We start from the raw sequence: 23,083 nt of genomic DNA on the forward strand, positions 1-23,083 counted from the left end.
TCCCTTCGCCCTCCTGCCCCACCCTCCCCAGGCCCTCCCTCTAATAGGAGGCGTCCTGCTCCGCCCGGCCACTCTGCACCTGGAGCAGCTGGGCGGCCACCATCTTTGTCCTTCTAATTTGCATAGTCCCTCCTGATTGGCTGGTGGGTGTAGCACAGTGATGGTCAATTTGCATGTTTCTCTTTTATTAGTGTAGATTTTAAAATCTTCAATGGGCAAGGTCTGGTTTTATTTACTACACAGCATATAATACAATATTTGAATGACAAGGAATATTTGTGTAATATTCCAGAGTTTACAATGCTTTTCCCCCCCAGTAAATGATCTCAATGGATTTGAGATGAGAACTACAAAGTCTGTTTTTTTAACTGGAAGAATTGAGCCTTATGAAAATAACTCACCCCAGGGGTCCCTGTTAGGAATTCCCAGGGCGAGGTCTTTTCCTCGCGAAACTGAACGTCTACCTTGGGAAATAAAACTCAGCCACCACGGAGGAGGGGTGAGGCGAGGCTGGACGCTCTGGCTGGGTAGACTGTGCATTGGGAGCAGAGATAGTCCCCTTTCCCTCCTCCCCCCGGATCCTGTGCCTCCCCTCCCACGCGGGCCTTCCTGCGCCGCCCGGGCCTGTGGGCGCGCACGCCAGCCCCGTGTGTAGCTTTCTGCCCTGTAAACAGTCTTCTTTCCGAATAAAGTGCCACATGTGCCCCCAGCTCCGCTGTGCTGGCTCTCCGGCCGGTCTGTGAGAGGCGGCGCGGGGGAGGCCCAGGCCGGAGTCCGGGGGCCCAGGCTGTTCTCAGCCTCAGTGCGCTGGGGCCCTGCGCTGCCCTTCGCCCTGCGGGACGCTGTGTGGAGCCGGAGGTGTGAGCTCTCTGTGTTAGTAGGAAGGAATTATTTTTTTAACTTTGATGCTTATGTTTATTTTTTATAAAAAATACACCAAACAGTTGTACTTTGACATGATTTAACTTTGATCATTTAAAAAAAAATACACTATTTTATATTAGAACTTCTAGATATACAGAAAAATTGTAAATATAGCCTCCAGATCCAACTTTCCCTCTTCTTAACCTCTCGCACTAACAACAAATGAGTCAATGTTAGCAATTTATTATTAACTCAAGTCCGCACTCTACTCAGATTTCCTTGCGTTTGACCTATGACTCCTTTCTGGTCCAGGACCCCACCCAGTACGCCACCCAGGTCTCACCCAGAACCCCACCCAGGGCCCACCCAGGGCCCCATTCAGCCTTACCCAGACCCCACAGTTAGTTGTCATGTTTTATTAGGCTCTTCTGGGCTGTGAGAGTTCTCAGACTTGCCTTGCTTTTCATGATTTATTATTATTATTGTTATTTAAGTTTATTTTATTGTTGACACTATTCCAGATGTCCCTATTTCATCCCTGCATTCCTCCTCCAGCCAGCCCCTGCCCCACCCCACGTGTCTGTGCCGTGGCTTATGCATGTGTGCATACGTGTTCTTTGGTTGACCTCTCCCAGCCTCCCACCCTCCCCTCTGGATCCGTAGTCTGTTCCGGGCCACTGGACCCATTTTGCTCACCAGTTAATTTTGTTCATTAGACTCCATGTGTATGTCATTAGATTCCATGTGTGCATCAGGTCATGTGACCCTGGCTTGTTTCTCATGACGGACAGCTCTGAGGAGCAGCGGGCAGTATGTACAGAACCCCCTTACTCTGATTTTTTAATGTTCAGACTGGGCTCTGGCTTTCAGGAGGATGACCTCCGAGCCGCTAACAGGCCTCCCGCTCTCAGTGAACTCTGTCCCTGCGTGCGCTGTGGAGTGCTCTCCACCAGTGATCCCTGCTCCTCCCTCCGGCCTCATCTCTGCTCCTCCCTCCGGCCTCATCCCTGCTCCTCCCTCCGGCCTCGCTGGGTAACCCTGCTCCTCCCTCCGGCCTCATCCCTGCTCCTCCCCCCGGCCTCGCTGGGTAACCCTGCTCCTCCCTCCGGCCTCGCTGGGTAACCCTGCTCCTCCCTCCGGCCTCACTGGGTAACCCTGCTCCTCCCTCCGGCCTCCTCCCTGCTCCTCCCTCCGGCCTCGCTGGGTAACCCTGCTCCTCCCCCCGGCCTCATCCCTGCTCCTCCCTCCGGCCTCGCTGGGTAAAACCCTGCTCCTCCCTCCGGCCTCGCTGGGTAACCCTGCTCCTCCCTCCGGCCTCATCCCTGCTCCTCCCTCCGGCCTCATCCCTGCTCCTCCCCCCGACCTCATCCCTGCTCCTCCCTCCGGCCTCGCTGGGTAACCCTGCTCCTCCCTCCGGCCTCATCCCTGCTCCTCCCTCCGGCCTCATCCCTGCTCCTCCCTCCGGCCTCGCTGGGTAACCCTGCTCCTCCCCCCGGCCTCATCCCTGCTCCTCCCCCCGGCCGCGCTGGGAGAGAGCTGCTCCGGGCAGCCCCCTGGAGGGTGGGCGTTCATGCTCCAGCTCCTGTCTGCGTCAGTTCTTTGGATCTGCTCAGAGCTTATGTTTATTCCATTAATTAATTGATTAATTTCTGAAACCGGTGTGGCTCAGTGGATAGAACTTCGGCCTGAAGACTAAAAGGACCCAGGTTTGATTCCAGTCAAGGGCATGTGCCTTGGTTGCGGGCACATCCCCAGTAGGGGGTGTGCAGGAGGCAGCTGGTCGATGTTTCTCTCTCATCGATGTTTCTAACTCTCTGTCCCTCTCCCTTCCTCTCTGTGAAAAATCAATAAGATATATTTTTGAAAAATCGATTAATTTATGGCGGATTTATCTATCTGTGTACTTGCATGTTTTCAGTCTGAGCTCCCGGGTAGTTTTAAAGCCGGTGATAACTCGGAGCCGCGTTGCTTACCTGTCGCTCAGACGTCCCGGAGTCTGTCACGGCGCCCAGCCCCACGGGTCCTCAGGCTGCCTCACCGTGCAGCGCGCAGAAGGCTCAGTGTGCTTCCTGCCCGCTGTGGCCTCAGGCCTTCCTCCAAGGAGCTTCCTTTCCTGGAGCACGGGGTTAGAACCCGCAACCGAGAGCTGGGTGTGCTCAGTGCTACTGGACTGGGAGGGGAATTTTTATTTTTTATTTATTATTTTTATTTTTAATATATATTTTATTGATTTTTTTACAGAGAGGAAGAGAGAGGGAGAGAGAGTTAGAAACATCGATGAGAGAGAACCATCGACCAGCTGCCTCTTGCACACCCCCTACTGGGGATGTGCCCACAACCAAGGTACATGCCCTTGACCGGAATCGAACCTGGGACCTTTCAGTTCGCAGGCCAACGCTCTATCCACTGAGCCACACCGGTTTTGGCGGGAGGGGAATTTTTAAGTCCATGCAGTTAAGAGAGCAAATAAGTCTGTGTGTGTGTTTGTGTGTGAGTGTGTGTGTGTGTGTGTGTGTAACAAGTGTATACACACATAAATATTTTAGTGAGTTATGTTTTTATTAATATTTTGGAAGCAAGGACAGTTTGAAGTAGGTAGCCTTGGCTGGCATAGCATTTCTTTCCAGACTTTCCGTATGTGAGGATATCATAGGAAGCAGGCACATTAGGACATGGCGTCGAATACCAGGAGGGGAGAGTCTAGCCCCGTGGCCGGCAAACCAAGGCTCACGAGCCATCCCTTGCGTGTGGCTCTTGCACAAAATACCAACGGCCCGGGCGAGTCTGTGTTGAAGAAGTGGTGTTAGAAGAAGCTTAAGTTTAAAAAACGTGGCTCTCCAAAGGAATGTCAGTCGTTGTCCTGTTGATATTTGGCTCTGTGGACTGATGAGTTTGCCGACCACTGGGTTAGGCAAATGCTGGAAACACTGTCCTAAAAGCACACCCAAACCAGAGGTCCTGACCGCACGCTGAACAGGCCTGCACTGGTGTTGGCGCACATGCTTTTAGAAACGATGTGAATTGCGTACCTGACATTAAGAAATGGAGAGAGGTCAAAGCCAAATATTGATTCCCAGACCCTCTTTAAGCTCCTCGCGTCTGAGAGACACCGATCCCGTCCTCAGGGACAGTCAGGCTCGGACCTTGAGGAGGCGGGCACAGGCCCGCTACCCCCCGCCCCCTCGGGGCCGGGCAGGTGCGCGGGCTCCATCCACGTGCCTGCTGCTCTGCCTCCGTGGGCGGAGGGAGGCATCTCGGAGCCCACGGCTCCCGCGCGGGGAAATGGAAGGGAGTCTACGACACGTAGGCTGGGAAGTGCATGAGAGGAAGCATGTCCTCTGTGCGAGTGGGAAACGTCCTCTTCGCTGACCAGGGAACGAGAGCTCAGCAGGCCCCGCCCCAGAGTCCGAGGCCCCAGCAGCCCTGCCCAGGGCCGTGCCCATCGCTGCTTTTCCGGGGCGATCGGGCCTCCTGTCCTTCCTGCCGCTTCTCTGAAACCTTTCACAGAGTGACACGATCCACCCTGACCGGTGTGGCTCAGTGGATGGAGCGTCGGCCTGCGGACGGAATCGAATCCCAGGTTCGATTCCCGTCAAGGGCATATACCTTGGTTGCGGGCACAACCCCTGTGGGGGGTATGTAGGAGGCAGCTGATCGGTATTTCTCTCTTATCGACGTTTCTAACTCTCTCTCCCTCTCCCTTCTCTGTAAAAGGTCAATAGAATATATTTTTTTTAAAAAAAGAGAAAAGTTGTGACTTCAGTGGCGCAGGTGCTGTGTGCACTGTGTGCGTCCCCGCCGGGCCGGCTGTGGAGCCAGCGGCCCTGGGCCCTGGGCGGGCACCTCTGACTCCCTCGGCGGGCCTCTCCCGTGCGCAGGGCCGGGCCTGGAGCCGGGCTTCCTTCCGGGGGTCCCCGGATGGGGGTTTCATTCTGTACGTTTCAGAGCTGCTGCCCACCCGTCTCCCTCTTTCAGCCGGGCCTCTGGGAGGTAAAGGAACATTGTCTTTGGCATTGCCATTTACGACGTAAGTTGCCCAGTTTCCCCGGATTTTGCCCTTTCCTTCCTGCGGTGCTGACTCCGGGTTCCGAAGGGGCGTGTGTATGGAATTTCCCCGTTCTGGGGCTCATCACATTTGAATTTGCTTTGTGCAGGACGGTTAAAAGCGGTGGTGCAGTTCGGCACAGTCCACACACCGCCTGAGGCGGTTCCGTGTGTGCGTCGCTGCTGCGGGGACACGGTGAGGCCGGCTCGGACTGCCGGGCTGGGAGGTGCCCGGCGGTGGGGGTGAGGCGGGCACTGAGCGCGCACAGACCGAGCGCGGGACGAGCGGGGCTGAGAGCGGAGGGGCGGGAGGAAGACGGTTCTCCCACCCGGTCTGGACACCAAGGACACACATGTCAGCGACCACTGTGTGTGTGTGTGTGTGTGTGTGTGTGTGTGAGAGTGTGTGTGTGAGAGTGTGTGTGTGTGAGTGTGAGTGTGTGTGTGTGTGAGTGTGAGTGTGAGTGTGTGTGTGTGAGTGTGTGTGTGAGTGTGTGTGTGTGAGAGTGTGTGTGTGAGAGTGTGTGTGTGTGTGTGTGAGTGTGTGTGTGTGAGTGTGTGTGTGAGTGTGTGTGTGTGAGTGTGTGTGAGTGTGTGAGTGTGTGTGAGTGTGTGTGTGTTTGTGTGTGTGTGTGTGAGAGTGTGTGTGTGTGTTTGTGTGTGTGTGTGTGAGTGTGTGTGTGAGTGTGTGTGTGTTTGTGAGTGTGTGTGTGTGTGTGTGTGTGTGTGTGTGTGTGTGTGTGAGTGTGTGTGTGTTTGTGTGTGTGTGTAAGAGTGTGTGTGTGTGTTTGTGTGTGTGTGAGAGTGTGTGTGTGTTTGTGTGTGTGAGTGTGTGTGTGTTTGTGTGTGTGTTTGTGTGTGTGTGTGTTTGTGTGTGTGTTTGTGTGTGTGTGTGAGAGTGTGTGTGTGTGTGTGTTTGTGTGTGTGTGTTTGTGTGTGTGTGTGTGTGTGTGTGTGGGAGTGTGTGTGTGTGAGAGACCCGTGCTCTCAGGAATGGTGGGCCACACTGTGAGGCCCGGGAGGCGGGCAGTGATTCTCTCGTCATTGCCCAGCCCGTGTGGAGAAAGAGCCCCCGGAGAGAAAACCGGAGACACGGCCTTCTCACTCTCAGGGCAGGATAGACAGCCGCTCCCCGCGTCTGTAACTCACAGGAGAAGAGCTTAGGATCGCCCCCTCTGCCCCACGCCTGGCCCCGCACGCCCCCAGCTTCTTTCTGCCCCCGCCCCCCACCCCCGGGGACCCTCCGTCACCGGGACGGGGCGGTGACCAGCTGCCTGCTGTGCTGCCGCGGACCCTCCTCTCCTCTGGTCCTCCCAGGCCCCTCTGCAGCCTCAGGACATCCCTGCTCTTCCCTCCGCTGCCCGCGGGAGGGCCTTCGGTGCCCTCCTCGCCACCAGCCCAGGTCAGGGTTTCTGTGCGCGGAGGCAGCTGCCCTTCCTGGCGTCCTTCCACTCACCCCCAGATGCAGTGCTAGAGGAGCAGCCCGAACCCTAACACACTGCCCTGCGCGCCCCGCCTTCAATTCCCCGTCTCCGGCAGCGGCTGAGGCTTCTCCCCCGTTGTTTCCGAGCTCCCAGCGAGGTGTGCATAGGCAGCGAGCACTCCGTATTGTTCATCAGTTACTGTAGATGTCTGACAGCAAATCAGACGGATCGTTAAAGTCACACCTCTTTTAGTTCTATGTATTGTGATTTGCTTATTTGAATCTCATTTTTTTTGTTTTTCAGTCCTGTGATGCTTTTCCAGCAATGACTCATAGTATTCAGTGTAAGTCAAAGTACAGTCAAACTATTAGAAAGCTAAGCTAGTCTTTACTTAATGTTTGAAGCCGGGGCTAATAAAGTCATTTATCTATTTTTCTTAAGCATACAAAACTCGTTTTTGCCTGATTAACAAAAGGTTGAAACATTTAAACAAATAGGCAGTCATGTTCGTAACCTTTCCTAAAATAAGCTCTCCTTTTTTCTCCGATTTTCTGAAGCCGTCTGTTCCGAAATGATACTGTTATTCTGGAATGTTGATGTGGTAGGAAACTTCTACTTACGTCTCGAAAAAGTAGGCCATGATTACATATCATAAAAATAGATGCACAACGTGGCGGCGTGGCCTCCTGAGGGCAGAGGACCTTGCCACGAGCATGTGTCAGCACATGTCCACTCACCGCCATGACCTAGTATTATAGTTCGAGTAGCAGGCGTTTTTATAGAGACTCTCAAATTAGGAACCCGAGCGGAGGACTTAACAAGTACCCCACAATAAAATCTGTCATCTTTTGGATTAACCCGTTTAGTACTCATATTTTGCCAATTATATTACACAGAATTTCTTTGTTTAAAATATTCAAATATACTTATGAGAAATACGTAATTATTGATTCACATGTAGAAGGTCTCCCTTGCTCCGTCAGTTTGTTTTACCACGTGTAGGAGGTGGATGTAGCTGAAGGTTTCATGTAGAGGGTGACATTCTCTTGAGGGACTGAACAACTGATTTAATCACAGTTGAGCATTCATTTTTGTTAGTTCAGTTCTTCAATTCACATTTCACCTTTTGGGGCAAAACAGCTTCTCATCAGTGTGTTTGCCTGAAGCCAGATTGCTAATTTTCACCTTTTGGGGCAAAACAGCTTCTCATCAGTGTGTTTGCCTGAAGCCAGATTGCGGGAAGGATCATTATGCTTTCCTTCCCCAGGTCTGACACGCTGATATCTTACTAACGATTGACCTCTAGGCCTCATTGTTATTGTTTCTGCTCAACAGAAACCCACCTGTGGTGACCTACGTTTTCTTTTGTTTTGTTTAAAATACATTTTATTGATGTTTTACAGAGAGGATAGGAGAGGGATAGAGAGTCAGAAACATCGATGAGAGAGAAACATCTATCAGCTGCCTCCTGCACACCCCCTACTGGGGATGTGCCTGCAACCAAGGTACATGCCCTTGACCGGAATCGAACCTGGGACCTTTCAGTCCGCAGGCTGACGCTCTATCCACTGAGCCACACCGGTTAGGCCCTGACTTTTTTTAAGCAGATGCTCACAGCTGCCCTCTTCCCAACAGCAGCCCCCAGCTAACCTTTCATTCTTAGAGTTTAACTCTGTTTTGTCCAATGGAGTATCCTAAGGCTTTGTCCTAAAACCAGTGTTACCTGAAATGTTTATATAACTCTGGACAGTCCCTAAAAGACACAATTTTTCCCTGGAGGCCTGTACTTGACTGTCACCCTAGCACACTCCTGTCTATATGTTTACGTAATACACTTGAGGCCCGGTGCATGAAATTCATGCAAGAGCTGCCTTCCTTCCCCCGCTGCACCACGGCTTCCCTCTGGCACTGAGACCAGCTTCCCTCACAGCCCCGAAGGACGTCCGGTCTAATTAGCATATTATACTCTTATTATAAAAGATGGCTGACTTATAATCCAACTCTTCCCCTAAATCTTAGCATAAGGAAAGTTTGAATGAATGCAGACAATACGCAGTGAAGTCCATCTTTAATTCCTAACTTGAAAATAATCACCTAGGCCGCATACTATGATTTATCCATTTGGAGATCAAATAGGTGATTTATGGCCCAGCTGGTGTGGCTCAGTGGTTGAGCGTTGACCCATGAGCCCGAAGGTCAGGGTTCAGTTTCCAGCCAGGGCACATGCCCGGGTTGTGGGCTCGATCCCCAGTGTGGGGCACCCCGCCCCCCTGCGTCTCCTCAGGCAGTGGGGAAGCCGGGCACTGGGCGCTGTGAGGTGCGGGCTGCCAGTAGAGCCGGGCGAATCTGCCCTGAAGGGGAGGGAGGAACAGGACTCCTCCCTCCCCGTCACACTCTGCACACGGGTTCCTCACCACCAGGTCGCCCCGTGACTGCTCCCCTCTCCTCCCCCTCCAGATGCAGGGGTCCCCGAGGAGAGCGCTCCGAGCAGCACTGGCTGTCCTGTGCCTGCGGGGCTGAGGCGGACAGGGAGGGCCGGAGCCTTTGTGCTGACGACCATCGTGTGTGGGTAACATGTGCTGCGGTTTCAGAGCACGTGCTCATCCATGTGATTCTCCAGACAGCCTCCTGTGTGTGTGTGTGTGTGTGTGTGTGTATAGATATTTCACTCTCTTTTATTGGATTAAAACACCTCGAGGACCAAACAAGCTGCTTGCCAAAGGCTCCATGGCCAGTGCTGTTGGTGCCAGAGTTCCAGAGCCAGACTGGAACACAAGCTGCGGGTTCCCAACCCCGGCCCCCGCCCCGAGTCTGGGTCCCCCTCCCGGCCCCTGTCCCTCCTGGACTTCCAGCCGCAGTCACACACCAGCCCAGTCCCTGTCCCTCCTGGACTTCCAGCCGCAGTCACACACCACCCAGTCCCTGTCCCTCCTGGACTTCCAGCCGCAGTCACACACCAGCCCAGTCCCTGTCCCTCCTGGACTTCCAGCCGCAGTCACACACCAGCCCAGTCCCTGTCCCTCCTGGACTTCCAGCCGCAGTCACACACCAGCCCAGTCCCTGTCCCTCCTGGACTTCCAGCCGCAGTCACACACCAGCCCAGTGAGGTCTGCTCCTCCCCGCGTCTCAGCAGCACCCCTCTTCCCCAGGAGACGCCCGGCTCCTCCCACAAAGGCCTCCGACACGCGTGTGCCCTCGGCATGTGCGCCGGAGGATCGCCGCTGGCTGCTCCCAGGGCGAGGGTCCTGGAGGGCCGTGTGCAGCCCGTTTGGCCTGGTTCTCGGGGAGAAGGGGTGGCGTGGCGAGGTGCTCAGGTGGCCGGTGGATGGGGCCACGGCCTCCCGCTCAGGCTGTCGCTCGGCCTGGAGGATTTCTGTGGGTGTTTCGTTGGAGACCAGTTTGTTCCTTCTGTTCCCAGGGCCTTCTGCAGCCCCTCCCTCGTGCCCGGGGCTGGGGGCCTTCCCTGTGCCGCCCTGGCCATTTCGTCATTGCTGAAGTCGGGCCTTCGGTTTGGAATGCATTTATTATAAAAAGCTCCAGTGCTGCCTCTGAGGGAACTGAGGTTTGATTTCCGTCGCAGCCAGTCCCCGGATTACATGGTTTCACTTACGGTTTTTCGACTTTAACGTGGCAGCAAGTGAGGCCGCTGGCCTCTCCCTGGCTCTGCCTCACAGCGCTCTCACGGCGGGAGGCAGCAGCCATAGGGGAGGGAGAAGGAGCGCAGGGTGGTCTGGCCGTGCTTGTCGGAGGGTGTGTCCTGTGCATGCTTAAGGCCAGCTGCACTAGGACCGTGGTCGGCAAACTGCGGCTCTCGAGCCACATGCGGCTCTTTGGCCCCTGGAATGTGGCTCTTCCACAAAATACCACGGCCTGGGCGAGTCTATGTTGAAGAAGCGGTGCTAGAAGAAGTTTAAGTTTAAAAAATGTGGAAGAAATGTCAATCGTTGTGCTGTTGGCACTTGGCTCTGTGGACTGATGTGTTTGCCGACCACTGCACTAGGCTGTGGCGTGGGGCGGTGAGGGATATTAAACGCTTTTAGCCTTAGGCTATTTTCAACTTATGATGGGTTTACGGTGACATAATCCATCGAAGGCTGAGGACCATCTGTATTGTATTTGCATGTTTTACTAAGAAATAGAGCTTACTCGCCCTGAGTTTTAGGACTTTTTGACATTTTAGTATAATTGCCAAAGCACTGATTTCCTTTTCCTCTTAAGAAATTCTGCAGAATGTTCCACTCGGGGGACTCCAAATGCCATATGGCTTTCCTTGAAATCCACCCTGTTAGTGACATGGAGAGAAATGGAATTTTATAAACGAGTCTTGAATATTAGGAAGAAAAGTACTTTTTAAATAATAAGACACTTAGGTATTAACTATAGTAATATAATAGGAAATGTTAACTTAGTGTTAGTAATCATCTCAGAGGAATTTGCCAGTCTCTTTCCATCACACAAAATACTACAGTTGTGAAGAACCCCGTACCAGCTGTTAGATGATATACCCTCATGCATACTTTATTTCACGTTGGCTTTTCCTTTATTAATGTTTTAAATTCCTTAATGTTTAAGAGCAACAGACTGAATGATTGTGAAACTAACTTATTTAAAATTGTTTAATCCCAAATAATATATATATATATATATATATATATATATATATATATATATATATGCCTAAGCAACCATTCAACTGTTTGACAGTTATCTATGATATGCACTGACCACCAGGGGGCAGACGCTCAATGCACAGGCATGGAAACATGGAACAGACTGATGAATCTCAGAGGGAAGAGGACAGGCGGGAGGGTGGGAAGAGATTAACTAAAGATCTTATATGCATATTCAAGGCCGGTGCATGGATTCGTGCACCAGTGGGGTCCCTCGGCCTGGCCTGCAGGGAATGGGCCGAAACTGACAGTCCCACATCCCCTGAGGGGTCCCAGGTTGCAAGAGGGTGCAGGCCAGTTACCTTTCATTAAATAAGTGTTCAGATGGACGGGTTTAAACTCTCCTATTAGATCACTCTTATTATAAGACAAAATGGGCAACCGCATTTGTTCTGCGGTTTGTTTTTATCGATACTTCTAACTAGAGGCCCGGCGCATGAAATTTGTGCATGGGCAGGGTCCCCAGGCCTGCCAGCGATCAGGGCCGATCGACTGGGGCCTTCCAGCTGCTGGCCGGGGCCTTGCTTCATTCTGCACCGCCCCCTGGTGGTCAGTGCATAGCGAGCGATCCAACTCCTGGTCTCCCTGTTGAACTCCCGCATATATGAACAGTTTGCATATTAGGCTTTGATATATAGAGATGGTTATTGCCAGTCAAATTGATTGCGACTGAACTGATGGTTACTAAACAGGAAAAAAATGGAAGTTGAGGCTGGTTCTTGGAGGAAGTATTTATTTTCAAAACACTTAACAGAAGATTAAATGTAAAAAGTTAAGGGTTTTTGTGAAGATCACTTTAGACTTCAGAAAGATGAAAGGAAATGAAGACTTGAATAGGATGTAATGTGAAAAGCAGGCGGTTGATGGTCTGCTTTAAATCGTATTTCTCAATGCTGAGTTTGATTGAATCTTTCCCTGATGGCATTTTCAGCATCACTCTTTAGTCCATGAGAAGTAGGGGGAACACAGTACTCTGCTTGCTCCTAGGGCAGATGCTGCCATGAGCCTCCCTCTGTCTCTGGCACAAGATGTGGTCAAGCAGAGCCACTTGCTAAATCCTTAGGGCGTCCGACACGGGTCTGAAGGACATGCTAAGTATGACAGAGGTGAACTCCAGCACGGGCGTTGGACACCTCAGTCCACACCGTTTTCTACATTATAAGCTAGCAGGCCTGGGCGATTCTCGTCGCTTTTCACACTAGACATTGTACCATCCAACTATTTTTGAATCCTAAAATGTCAAGGCAGTATAATCCGGAATTCTGCATCTAAATTTGAAAAATGGAATTTAAATTTGGTTTTGCTGAGTTTCCAAGTGGCTGTGGAGTTGGATCTGGAAAAACTCACTTTTAATTCGTGCCAGCGCTGCCAGACGCAGCCACTCACCGGGGCGGCTGGTTCCTCCCGCTGCTGTGCCCAGGCCCTGGCTTCTGCGCCCACAGTCGACACCGCGCCCCTCGAAGGCCCTACTGTGCAGGCACCGGGAGGGTCAGAAACAAGAGCGCCGCTGTCTGGTCCCTGGGCAGGAGGAGAAATGACACAGAGAGGAAAATAGGAAGCCACAGGCGAGGGTCCCTGCCAGTTGGCAGCGGGAGGGAGCCCCCTGCCAGCGGCCAGCCAGGCCAGGTGCGGCGGCGTGAAGCAGCTGGGAAGGGAATTTTTGGAAGAATCCACTTTGGGTTTTAGTTTTTCACCTAAAACAACACACCTAAAAAGTATTAAATGAAAGAAAAACAAACAAGGAAATTGCAGAACTTGAATTACAGAACTCTGTTGACTTCTCTTACATAAACTTCTCCGGCCCAAGCCAACCGCCTCTTTTCAGTGTGCCCACCACACCCTGGGCTGTGCTCGCTCCTTACCGGACAGACGGACTCGTGTCTGCTGCTGCTCTGGTGCTCTCACTGGTCTGGACACTTGTTGTTTGTTGTTGTTGTTCTTGTTCTTCTTCTTCGAGCCAACTTCTTGTAACAGTATTGAAAGACCGTCCTCTTTTAAATTTATTTTCATATTTTTATTTTCTTCCTTCAGAGAGGAAGGGAGAGGGAGAGAGAGTTAGAAACATCAATGATGAGAGAGAATCATTGATTGGCTGCCTCCTTCAGGCCTCCCTCTGGGGATCAAGCCCACAACCCAGGCAGGTACCTCTATCGGGAATCGAACCGTGACCTCCTGGTTCATAGGTTGACACTCAACCACTGAGCCACACCGGCTGGCCATCTGTGAGCCTCTGAGGAGGGGGGTTGCTTTCGTCACCTTACCTGCATATTCCCAGTGCGTGGAAAAGTGACAGATAGATCATGAAAAGTTGTTAAATCGATAAACTATATTATGAAAAAGCATGCAGTATTGTTTTTAAATCCTCACCCAAGGATATGTTTTTATTGATTCTTTTAGAGAGAGAGGAGGAGAGAGAGAAACATCGATCGGTTGCCTCCCGAATGTGCCCTGACCAGGAATCAACCCCAAGACCCTTCGGTGCACTTGGACAGTGAAGGTCCAACCACCCAGCCAGGACATACCTTACGTTGTCTTGATGTTTGCCTCCAATTACTTTATAATTTGAAACAATTTTCGATAAAAATGTATTGGAAGACAAAAATATTCAAGGAAGCCAGCCTCCAGCCCGCGTGGGGTGTGGGACTCACGGCCTTGGCTGCAGGGCTGGGATGGCCGCCCGTGTGTGTCCCCTCGCGCGCTCCCCTGCGGCCAACGGCCCTGGCGTCTGGAACGCACTCGGCACCACACAGGTCGCTGCGGGACAGGCCGGCAGGTGACCCGTCTCCCCTGCACTTCAGGCCTTCGGAGTCCCGTGTTTCTCTCACGTGTAGCTCATTGAGGCCTGCTTTTATGCACTTGGATTTTTTTCTTGCAGTGATTGAAGGCTGTTTTTGTTTGGGATTCTAAAAAATCCTCAAGTTTATGTTCCTGAGAATTAGTTCTAGGAAATTAAAATAAATAGTATTGGGCAAAGACCTCTCAGAACACAGAGGGAGATCGCCTGGCTGACGAACAGTAATTCAAAGGGGCTCCGCACTCACATATCGTTCACGACAAAATGGAAGTGGGTTTATAAAATTTCAGCATGCATGCAGATTTTCCACAGTGAACTGCATATATGTGCAGGCTTATTATTATTTTTTTTTGTCCTACAAGCAAGCTTCATTATCTGTTGCAACTTCTGTATATTTTGATTGTTTTTGGCAAGGAAGCTAGACTCCAGACGTCTCATTTCATGATCCAAAGTATGCTCTTGCGCTGGACAAGTACTCGGTAAAATTTTCCCTATAAATAAATATTGACTAAATGGATTAAATCCTGCCTCCATTCCTTCTGCCAGGTTGACTAATTTATTTGGATTACTTTCAGCAGCAATTCAAGGCAAGTTTATTTGTGGTATCCTAGAATATGTTATGCTGCCTAAAAGTTAAGGCTGATATTTTATCTTTTTCTATATGTTAAGCAGAGAAACGGAGGCACACTTTTCCTTTACTGAAGCAAGCGACCTATTAATATGTCTTTTTGTCTCATCCAAGTTTTACCCTCCACAGGTCAGCAGATGTTCAGAATTTTTCTCCTCTGATCTCAACACCTGCTAACCACTGGGTTCAGCACACAAATAAGTGTCCCATGCCTATCTGGGACCGAGCTGATAACGTAAACGTTTTGAAAGCTTCAAACCTTCCCACAGATGTTTTAAGAAAATAACAAAAGTTTCTTTTCCTTTATAGATATTTTCTTTATAGAAATCATGTTTTAGGACATTAAAGTATAAATTACGTAGTAATGATAAAATTCAGACTTTAAGTAAAACTCAAAGGAATAATATTGAACAAGCTATATATATAAAAGGCTAAGTGCCTGACCATAGACTAGCCTGTAAATATGACACACACTGACCACTAGGGGGCAGATGCTCAACACAAGAGCTGCCGAGCTGCAGTGACTTGTCAGTGGTGGTTCTCAGGTGTGCATCCTGGCACCAGAGAGGAGGGAGCCTGATTCCTCGAGGGGTCACACGATTCCACCTTTGGCCGTGGGTTATGTTGTTGCTGGGGCTGCTATTGGCCCTGAATCTGGTTCACTACACACTTGTGTTTGCTTTCCACACTCTGTACGACAGCAACTTTGCAGCCTCTTGTACTCTGGACGCCTCGGGGGCTCGGTCCGATCCCCACAGGCCAGGCTGAAGGATCCCACCTGTGGGGGACCCCACTCACTCTGCAGGTGCTGCCCAGGTGTAGCCAGCAGGGGAGGGAACAAGGAGGTTGGCTCCAGGGCACGTCTGGCCCTTCTCGCCCAGTCCCCCCCACTAGTTATTAATAACTTAAAACTTCTGAAATTCCTGTAAAACTTTCCATGCTCACATTTCCTCTACATAAAACAGTATTTTAATTTGGTTTCTATTTGTTTCCTTATTAAGGAAACTTACTTCTCAGAAGCAGAAGAATTTTCAGGTTTAAATCTTAGATTCCATTTTTGTGTGTGCGTGTGTGTGTTTTTTGTACTCAGACATAGAATAATGAACTATCTCTAGTTTAGTTCTCTATCTTGCTAAATAAACTTGCAGATGTTCCTTCTGGATGTAGGAAAGGTGTTTGAGAGAAGGAATGATTGCTTTGGCTGTTGGTCTTCCCTGCCTCCTCCGCTCTCCCCTCCCCCTTCTCTCCTGCTTCTGTGTTTGCTTTCTTGTCTATTGTTCTCCCTACAAGCACAAAAACCTCCCAGTGAATAGCTTTGCTGTGCATCTAGAAGGTTATCCACACAACTTCCCAGTTGTCCTTTCTCTTTGTGAATAATCCTGTGGCATTTTTTCTGGTGTTGAGATTCAAAATGCATTGAGGCTTAAAACCACAACGATAAGATGGCTCCTCTACAGTCATTAATGTATATTACAGAAGTAAGCTGAACATGCAGACAGATGAAGAGAAGGATTTCAATAATGAAATAAAGACTTTTGTCTTCTTTTAAGGAGTCTGTTACCTGCTCTGAAAGGGATTTGGTAGGGAATACCAGGAGAAAAACAAAGGGTGAGGTCTGTTTTCATTTCTGTTCTTCAGTGAAATCACCCTTATGATAGACAAAATAGATGTGAATAAAACCTGGTAGTCAGGACAGAATTGGGGATTGTGGGTTCAGGTCTCCAAACCCACCCCGGTGGGCACATTTAGAAGTTTCGGTGGGAGGCTAGTGCCCGCCTGCCTCTGGGCATGAGCTCCAGAGGGCAGTGCCGCCCTCAGGCCGCCGTGAACACTTCAGTGTATTGTAGAGTGTTTGGTAGCAGAATGAAGGGGATAAGAAGGAAAACGGTTGAGAACGGTGGAACGTTTAGTTCACTGAGAGAGAAATTCCAGTTTGGTCAGCTTTGTAGACAGTTGGATATCTCATGTTGTTTGTAGGCTCTGCGTATGCTGTGTGAGAGCTGTCTTCTCACTCAGAGTTCACAGATATTTTCAACGTTAATTGTTATTCTGCTTAGCATATAAACTAGGCTCATCCTTTGGGTCACATGTGTCAAACACAAGGCCCGCGGGCCAAATCCGTCCCGCCAGGCCTTGCAATGTGGCCCGCACCGCGCTGTCATCACTGCAATCCGCTGCGTTTCCATCACAATGACAGTTTATGACTGTTCAGTAAACCATTCGGCCCGCGATTTAGGCTGGATTTTAGATTTTGACCCCTTCTCTGATTGAGTTCGACACCCCTACTTTGGGTGATTGAAGTTTAATTCGGCTCCGATAGCCATGACAAGCTTCATGCTGTTCAGCTGGTGCAGTGCCAGAGAGGAGGGAACCCGCAAACAGGAGTCTGAGTGGCCTTCCTGCAGGGGGGGGCGGGCGCTCCGGAGCGCAGGTCTGCGGGTGGATGGGGACCAGCGATGCCGAAGCCCACAGCTCGCCCGGGCTCCCCCTCCCCCCCCCCCTCACACAGCACCTGGGCCGGCCCCCCAGACCCGAAGCGGAAACTCCCCACTCTTCTTCCTGGGGCTGCGCGTGTCTGAGCTGTCGAAGCCCGGGGCAGACAGGAAGGAGAAGCGATGACCGTGGGGTGATGGCACTCCCTCAGGAGGGTCCGAAGGAAAAACTGAACACACTCACCTCGGTGCCTCTCCCTCTGGGGGAGGGTAAGCAACGCAGGGCGTTCCAGAGGGTTCTCTGCAGCCGAGGCCGGTCTGGGCTGGGCGTTGGGAGAGGCAGGGTCAGTGGTCGGTCCAGCGGGCCCCGTGGCTGCTCTGTCGCTGCCTCCTGGTCCCTAAAGCCTCATCTGCCCTTTCGCCAGGCCCCGCTGGCCGTGTCTGCTCCCCGCCCACCAGGCTGCACAGCCAAGGAGGAGCTCAGGGGGTGAGCTCGAACTCCCAACCCCAGGAGGGCCCCTGCCAGCGGGGCAGGGAGGCCGCAGGGCTGTGCAGCTTCTGGAAATGGTTCTCGGGCTTGAGCTCTGGGCCTGACACATGCTTTTCCTTCCTGGGCTCAGAGGTCCAGACGCAGGAACACGCCAGGCACATGCCAGGGACACTCCAGGCACACGCCAGGGACACACCAGGGACATGCCAGGGACACACCTGCGAGAGCCGCCAAATGACCCACTCTCCATTCGCTCAGAGCGCGGCCTCAGTGCCTGCCCGCGGGCAGTTGAAGGAAAGGGGAGAGGCTCCCACAGGCACCAGCAGGCTCGCCCTCCTCCTCGCTCCCGCCCGCTCACCCATCTGCTCACCGCACAGCGGGAGCTCGTCCCGAGGCTGGCTGGGTGCTGGGTGCTGGGTGCTGGGTGCTGGGTGCTGGGTGCCCGCTCACCCATCTGCTCACTGCACAGCGGGAGCTCGTCCCGAGGCTGACTGAGTGCTGGGTGCTGGGTGCCCGCTCACCCATCTGCTCACCGCACAGCGGGAGCTCGTCCCGAGGCTGGCTGGGTGCTGGGTGCTGGGTGCTGGGTGCCCGCTCACCCATCTGCTCACCGCACAGCGGGGCTCGTCCCGAGGCTGGCTGGGTGCTGGGTGCTGGGTGCTGGGTGCTGGGTGCCCGCTCACCCATCTGCTCACCGCACAGCGGGAGCTCGTCCCGAGGCTGGCTGGGTGCTGGGTGCTGGGTGCCCGCTCACCCATCTGCTCACCGCACAGCGGGAGCTCGTCCCGAGGCTGGCTGGGTGCTGGGTGCTGGGTGCTGGGTGCGGCCACGGGCCTGAGGGTGCATCTGGCTCCCGGGAGGCGGTGCTGGGAGGACAGGATCGGCCCGCCGGCTGCACAGAGGGAGGCCGTGTTTGTGACACGTGAGCGTCTGTTCTGCAGGAAGAGCCTCCTCTTGTGTCAGGGACTCCCGCCCGGGCCTCGGGGCTGGGACGGCGCTGGACGTGCTTTCCAAGGCCCTCGGCAGCCCCGTCCAGTTCGCAGAGAGGGCCGCGCCGCTCCCACAGGCAGGCTCCAGGGCGGCCATGGCCGGGAATCTACCACAATAAACACCGATATGTGCATTACACTGTCCTTCCGGACGACCTTCCGACGGAGCCGGGGCTGTGAGGGCCGGGCCCCGGCGCACATTCCTCCAGTGATTACACAGAAGGATGTGGCCCGGGGCACGGCCGAGGCGGTCACACAGCAGGCAGGACACCGGCCTCTCATTATATATGACAGTGAGATGGTAGATGTGGCCTGCCATCTATGATTGCGAGTTGAATTCTTGTAACTGAGTTTAACGGCACAGAAGCCGGCCGAGGAGACAGATCTCCGGGGACGTCTGAGACGCACAGGACAACAGTTCCCGCCAGTGAAACGGGGTCCGAGCCCTCTGTGGCCGTGACCTCACTGCAGGGCGTTTGGTCCGGATGAGAGACTCCTCAGCTTGGAAGATGGCACTTTTAGAAGTTACGCCACCACAGAGTACAAAATAATAGCAATACTATCAGATAAGTGCCAGCCCTCAATTTCAGGAGAGTTAAAAACACATAAATAGGGGGGAAAAAAGTACAAGTGTTATAATATCGAGGCTTTAGAATTTTTTTTTCAGGTTTAATAAGACGTATTTATCTGCCCAGGTCCTTTAAGACCAATCGTTTGTTAAGATCCAGGCCGTAGCTCAGGCGAACGTCAGCTTGGGTTGTTCGTGGTTTGCGCGGTGGACCGGGACGGCAGTCCTGGGTCTCAGCGAGCCGTGCTCAGTTCTGTTATTGTGTTGTCGTTCAAAGCGTAGTCACGTCAGGGCCCCTGCCTGCAAACTGCTTTCTGTGTCCTGTGCTTTCATTTAAATAAACATCCGTGCGGGAAACAGACGGCCAGTCCCACGGTGCCCCCTGCCCGGCTCCCAGCGGGCACTGAGGCCCCCTGCTCCCCGCCCGGCTCCCCGTCCACCTGCCATTCCCGGAGGCTCGGCCTCTGTGACTGCACAGACCCTGTGGGGGGGAGGGGAGGCGGCCTCGCAGCACATGTGGTTTTTCGTCTCCCTGCCATTACAGCAGCCAGCTCACTTCCCTCATCGTCTCCGTTTAATTACAAATCCCCCGCGGGAACGGACCGGCGAGGACTCAGAGGGGCACCCTGTTCTTACACAGCCATAGAGAGACCGCAGCGCCCTCTCTGCCCTGGGCTAGGCCCGGCTCTCCTGGCCTCTCAGGGAGACGCTGGCTCGCTGTCAGTCAGCACGACTATGTGTGTGCGTGTGCGTGTGCATGCGTGTGCGTGTGCGTGCGCGTGTGTGTGTGCTCTTTTTAAAAATTATTTTTAATCTTTTCTGTTGCAAGTATCACATGGGTCCTTCTTTCCCCCCATTGACCTCTCCCAGCCCACCCGGTCCCCCCAGGCCCTTCCTACCCCATTGTCCGTGTCCACGGTGATGCATATGTGCACACAAGCTCACTGGCTGGTCTCCCCCCCACCCCTGACCCCTCCCTCCCCACCCTCCCACCCTCCCTGCCTTCCCTCGGAGGCTCCGCAGTCTGCCCATGCTTCCCTGGCTCGGGGCCCATTTGTGACCCTCAGCTTCTTTGGCTCACTGGATCCACACTGAGTGGGAGGTGGGGTACTGTCTTTCCCTCCTGGCTGGTGTCACTCAGCACAGTATCCCCAGGGCACAGTCTCTCTAATCCGACCGACTCAGGAGGAGCTGTGGAGCAGGCCGCCTGCCCCCAGGAGCCTGTCCTGCTCTCCAGGGCACTCCCTGGGCGCTGTTACTGCGCGGCACTGTGCTGATTGCTTATCGTTCATGGTCTGTGTTTCCACGCGCCTGATGGTTTCATCGATGGGTTGAAACGTACATCACAAGACAGATAGTTGGGACCGAACAGTGTGCTTTCGGTGTTTGCACCTGCGGCTCTAGCAGCCACGCCCCAGGGGCAGCACGTGAGCGCGGGTCCCGGCTGTGGGCGGGGAGGGAGCCCCCTGAGCCACCGGCTCCCTCCAGCCCCGCACTCGTGTTTGGGACGGGATGTGTCTTTCTCCGGGCACAGCGTGGCGAACACAGCCATGCAGCTTCCTTACTTAGTGGAATGGTTTCAGGAATGCGGGCCCACGCCTGTTTTCACGGAGGTCGTGTTCTGTTGAAATGCTCGCCCTGGAACGAGGTAGCTTCAGAGTGGTTTTCCGTCTAAAAGTAGTGCTGCTCACTCGATGGACACATTTCTGCTTATTTTTTTCAAGACGGCGTGGCCACAGCACAGGAGAGCGGGCGATTCTCTCCTCCGGGCGGCGTGCCCGGCGGTGGGCAGAGCGCGGGGCGGTGGAGGCGGGCGATGCGGGGGCTCCGGGAGGGGCAGACGGGGCTCTCTGACCCCAGGGGCCCGGAGGCGCCGTCCTCGGAGGCAGTGTCCGCAGGCAGTGTCTGCGATGAGAGGCGCAGGGGGCCGCTCGGAGGGCGGAGAGGAAGCCCAGGACCCGCCGAGCCCAGAGGATGGGCAGCTGGGCCACCGCCTTCCTCCGGCCGAGTCCCTGCCACCTGTGTTCTGTGTTAGCGTCTGAGTGTACTCACTGCCAAAGGATCATTTCTCTCATAAGCCAATTTCAAATGCATTTTTAAGTTTTTGGTTTTATTTTTGTAAAGTGCGAAGTTGGTGCTGGTGCAGTTAAGTTAGTGAACCACAATTTCCATCCATTCATTCATTCATTCATTCATTCATTCCTTCATTCGTTTATTCACACCCATTCACGGAACAACTGTCGGGTGTTAGCTCTGCAAAGTGTGGTGTCAGTCTTTAGAGATAACACCATGAACAAGACACACCAGCCCTCATCTCCCTGGAGGAGACGAGGAGATAGACACCAGCAAGCACCCTGGTCAGTGAGCACACTGACACTGACGTGACACATGTTACAAGCGGCACGCCTGTCACATTTAGCACCTGCGGATTGCCTCGCTCACAATGAAACGAATGGATGGGCCGGTGAACACATGGTTCTCTAAAGAGCCGCAGCCCAAACTGGTGCGGCTCGCTGGACAGAGCATCGGCCTGGCAGGGGTCTTCAAACTTCTCTCATTATGAGAATCACCGGGTGGAGGTGTTAACACAGATTCCCGATAGCACTTCTTATCGTTGGGATCCGGGAATCTGTGTTTTAACACCTCCACCCGGTGATTCTCATAATGAGAGAAGTTTGAAGACCCCTGGAAAGGGTCCCAGGTTCAATTCCTGTCAAGGGTGTGTACCTGGGTTGCGGGCACATCGCCAGCTGATCGATGATTCTGTCTCTCCATCCCTCTCCCTTCCTCTCTGTAAAAAATCAATAAAATAAAATAAAAGAGAGCTCTGCGAAGCACATCCGCGGGTACAAGAAATTCGGTGAGGCAGTCAGGAGAATGTGGGGGCGGGGCAGCTGGGCAAACCCTCCCAGTGACGAGGGGACCCAGACGGGAAGGGAAGGAAAGGAAAGGCTGAGTCAGGACAGGGGTCAGGGGTCAGGGGCGGAGTCTCGGAGGGCCCTGCTGCGGGAGTTTGCTTTCAGCTGGTGGGGAGCTCCTGAAGGAAGTAAGAGGGGATGTGATCTGCATTAGTTTTAAAATGTGTAGTTTGCTCTTAAAACACAAGGTTAGGGCTGTGATGCATGTGCTTATTTTGTAGTAGACAATAATGCAAGTGCTGTTACTATGCACTTGTGCATATGTTTTCCAAACCTGCATTACGTTTTTACCTAAAGGTAGGGAAGCATTCGGCAGGTAGAAGGTAATAGGCTGCCATATTGCTTTGGTCACGGCTTTTCTTAATTAATTTCGATGCAAAGATAATGACTGCAGCCAAAGCCGGTTTGGCTCAGTGGATAGAGCATCGGCCTGCGGACTGAAGGGTCTCGGGTTCGATTCCGGTCAAGGGCATGTACCTTGGTTGCGGGCACATCCCCAGTAGGGGGTGTGCAAGAGGCAGCTGGTCGATGTTTCTCTCCCGTCGATGTTTCTGACTCTCTATCCCTCTCCCTTCCTCTCTGTGTAAAAAATCGATAACGTGTATTAAAAACACAGGAGCCTTTGGGAGGCTCAGCTTCCCTCCTGGTCGCGCCACTGCTGCCCCAGGGGTTGCGGTGCTGTGCCATCTCTGTCCCGCTGTCTGATGGGCACACGGTGAAGGCCGTGCCCCTGCGCTTGGCACACACTGTGTGTGTGTGTGTGTGGGGGGGGGGGCACCGCTCACCCCGATTCTCCAGGAGCACAGGCCCCTCCTCTTCTCCCCTCTGCCCCGGCCCCCGAGCTCCCCAGTCCTGACCCCCCTCTCCCTCCAGAGGGCTACGGCGAGGAGATCGCCTGCACGCAGAACGGCCAGATGTACCTGAACCGGGACATCTGGAAGCCGGCGCCCTGCCAGATCTGCGTGTGCGACAACGGCGCCATCCTCTGCGACAAGATCCAGTGCCAGGAGGCGCTCGAGTGCGCCGACCCCGTCACGCCGGCCGGGGAGTGCTGCCCGGTGTGCCCGCACAGCGCGGGGGGCGGCGCCGGCTTCGGTGAGTGCCAGGGCCGGGCTCCGGGAGGGGGGCTCACCATCCACGGTGTGTCTGCGGAAACACGGGACAGTAATTGGATAGCAGCCAGGTAACAGCGTGCCTTGAATAAGCATCCAAACTCAAATTTTGGGAAAGGAATAAGGGAGGCAGAATGGAAGGCATTAAAG

At 53.3% G+C, this 23,083-nt stretch overlaps 1 protein-coding gene across 1 annotated transcript in view; it reads left to right on the plus strand.

Annotated features, from left to right (window-relative positions):
• COL5A2 (collagen type V alpha 2 chain) overlaps window positions 1–23,083 on the plus strand; it is a 115,088-nt gene that overhangs the window by 28,635 nt on the left and 63,370 nt on the right. Inside the window, exon 2 of the mRNA XM_045576235.1 lies at window positions 22,695–22,916. Coding sequence (XP_045432191.1) covers window positions 22,695–22,916 — 222 coding nt within the window. The remainder of the gene's footprint in view (window positions 1–22,694; window positions 22,917–23,083) is intronic.

Source organism: Pipistrellus kuhlii, unplaced genomic scaffold, assembly GCF_014108245.1.
Source record: "Pipistrellus kuhlii isolate mPipKuh1 unplaced genomic scaffold, mPipKuh1.p scaffold_m20_p_79, whole genome shotgun sequence".
Lineage (NCBI taxonomy): Eukaryota > Metazoa > Chordata > Mammalia > Chiroptera > Vespertilionidae > Pipistrellus > Pipistrellus kuhlii.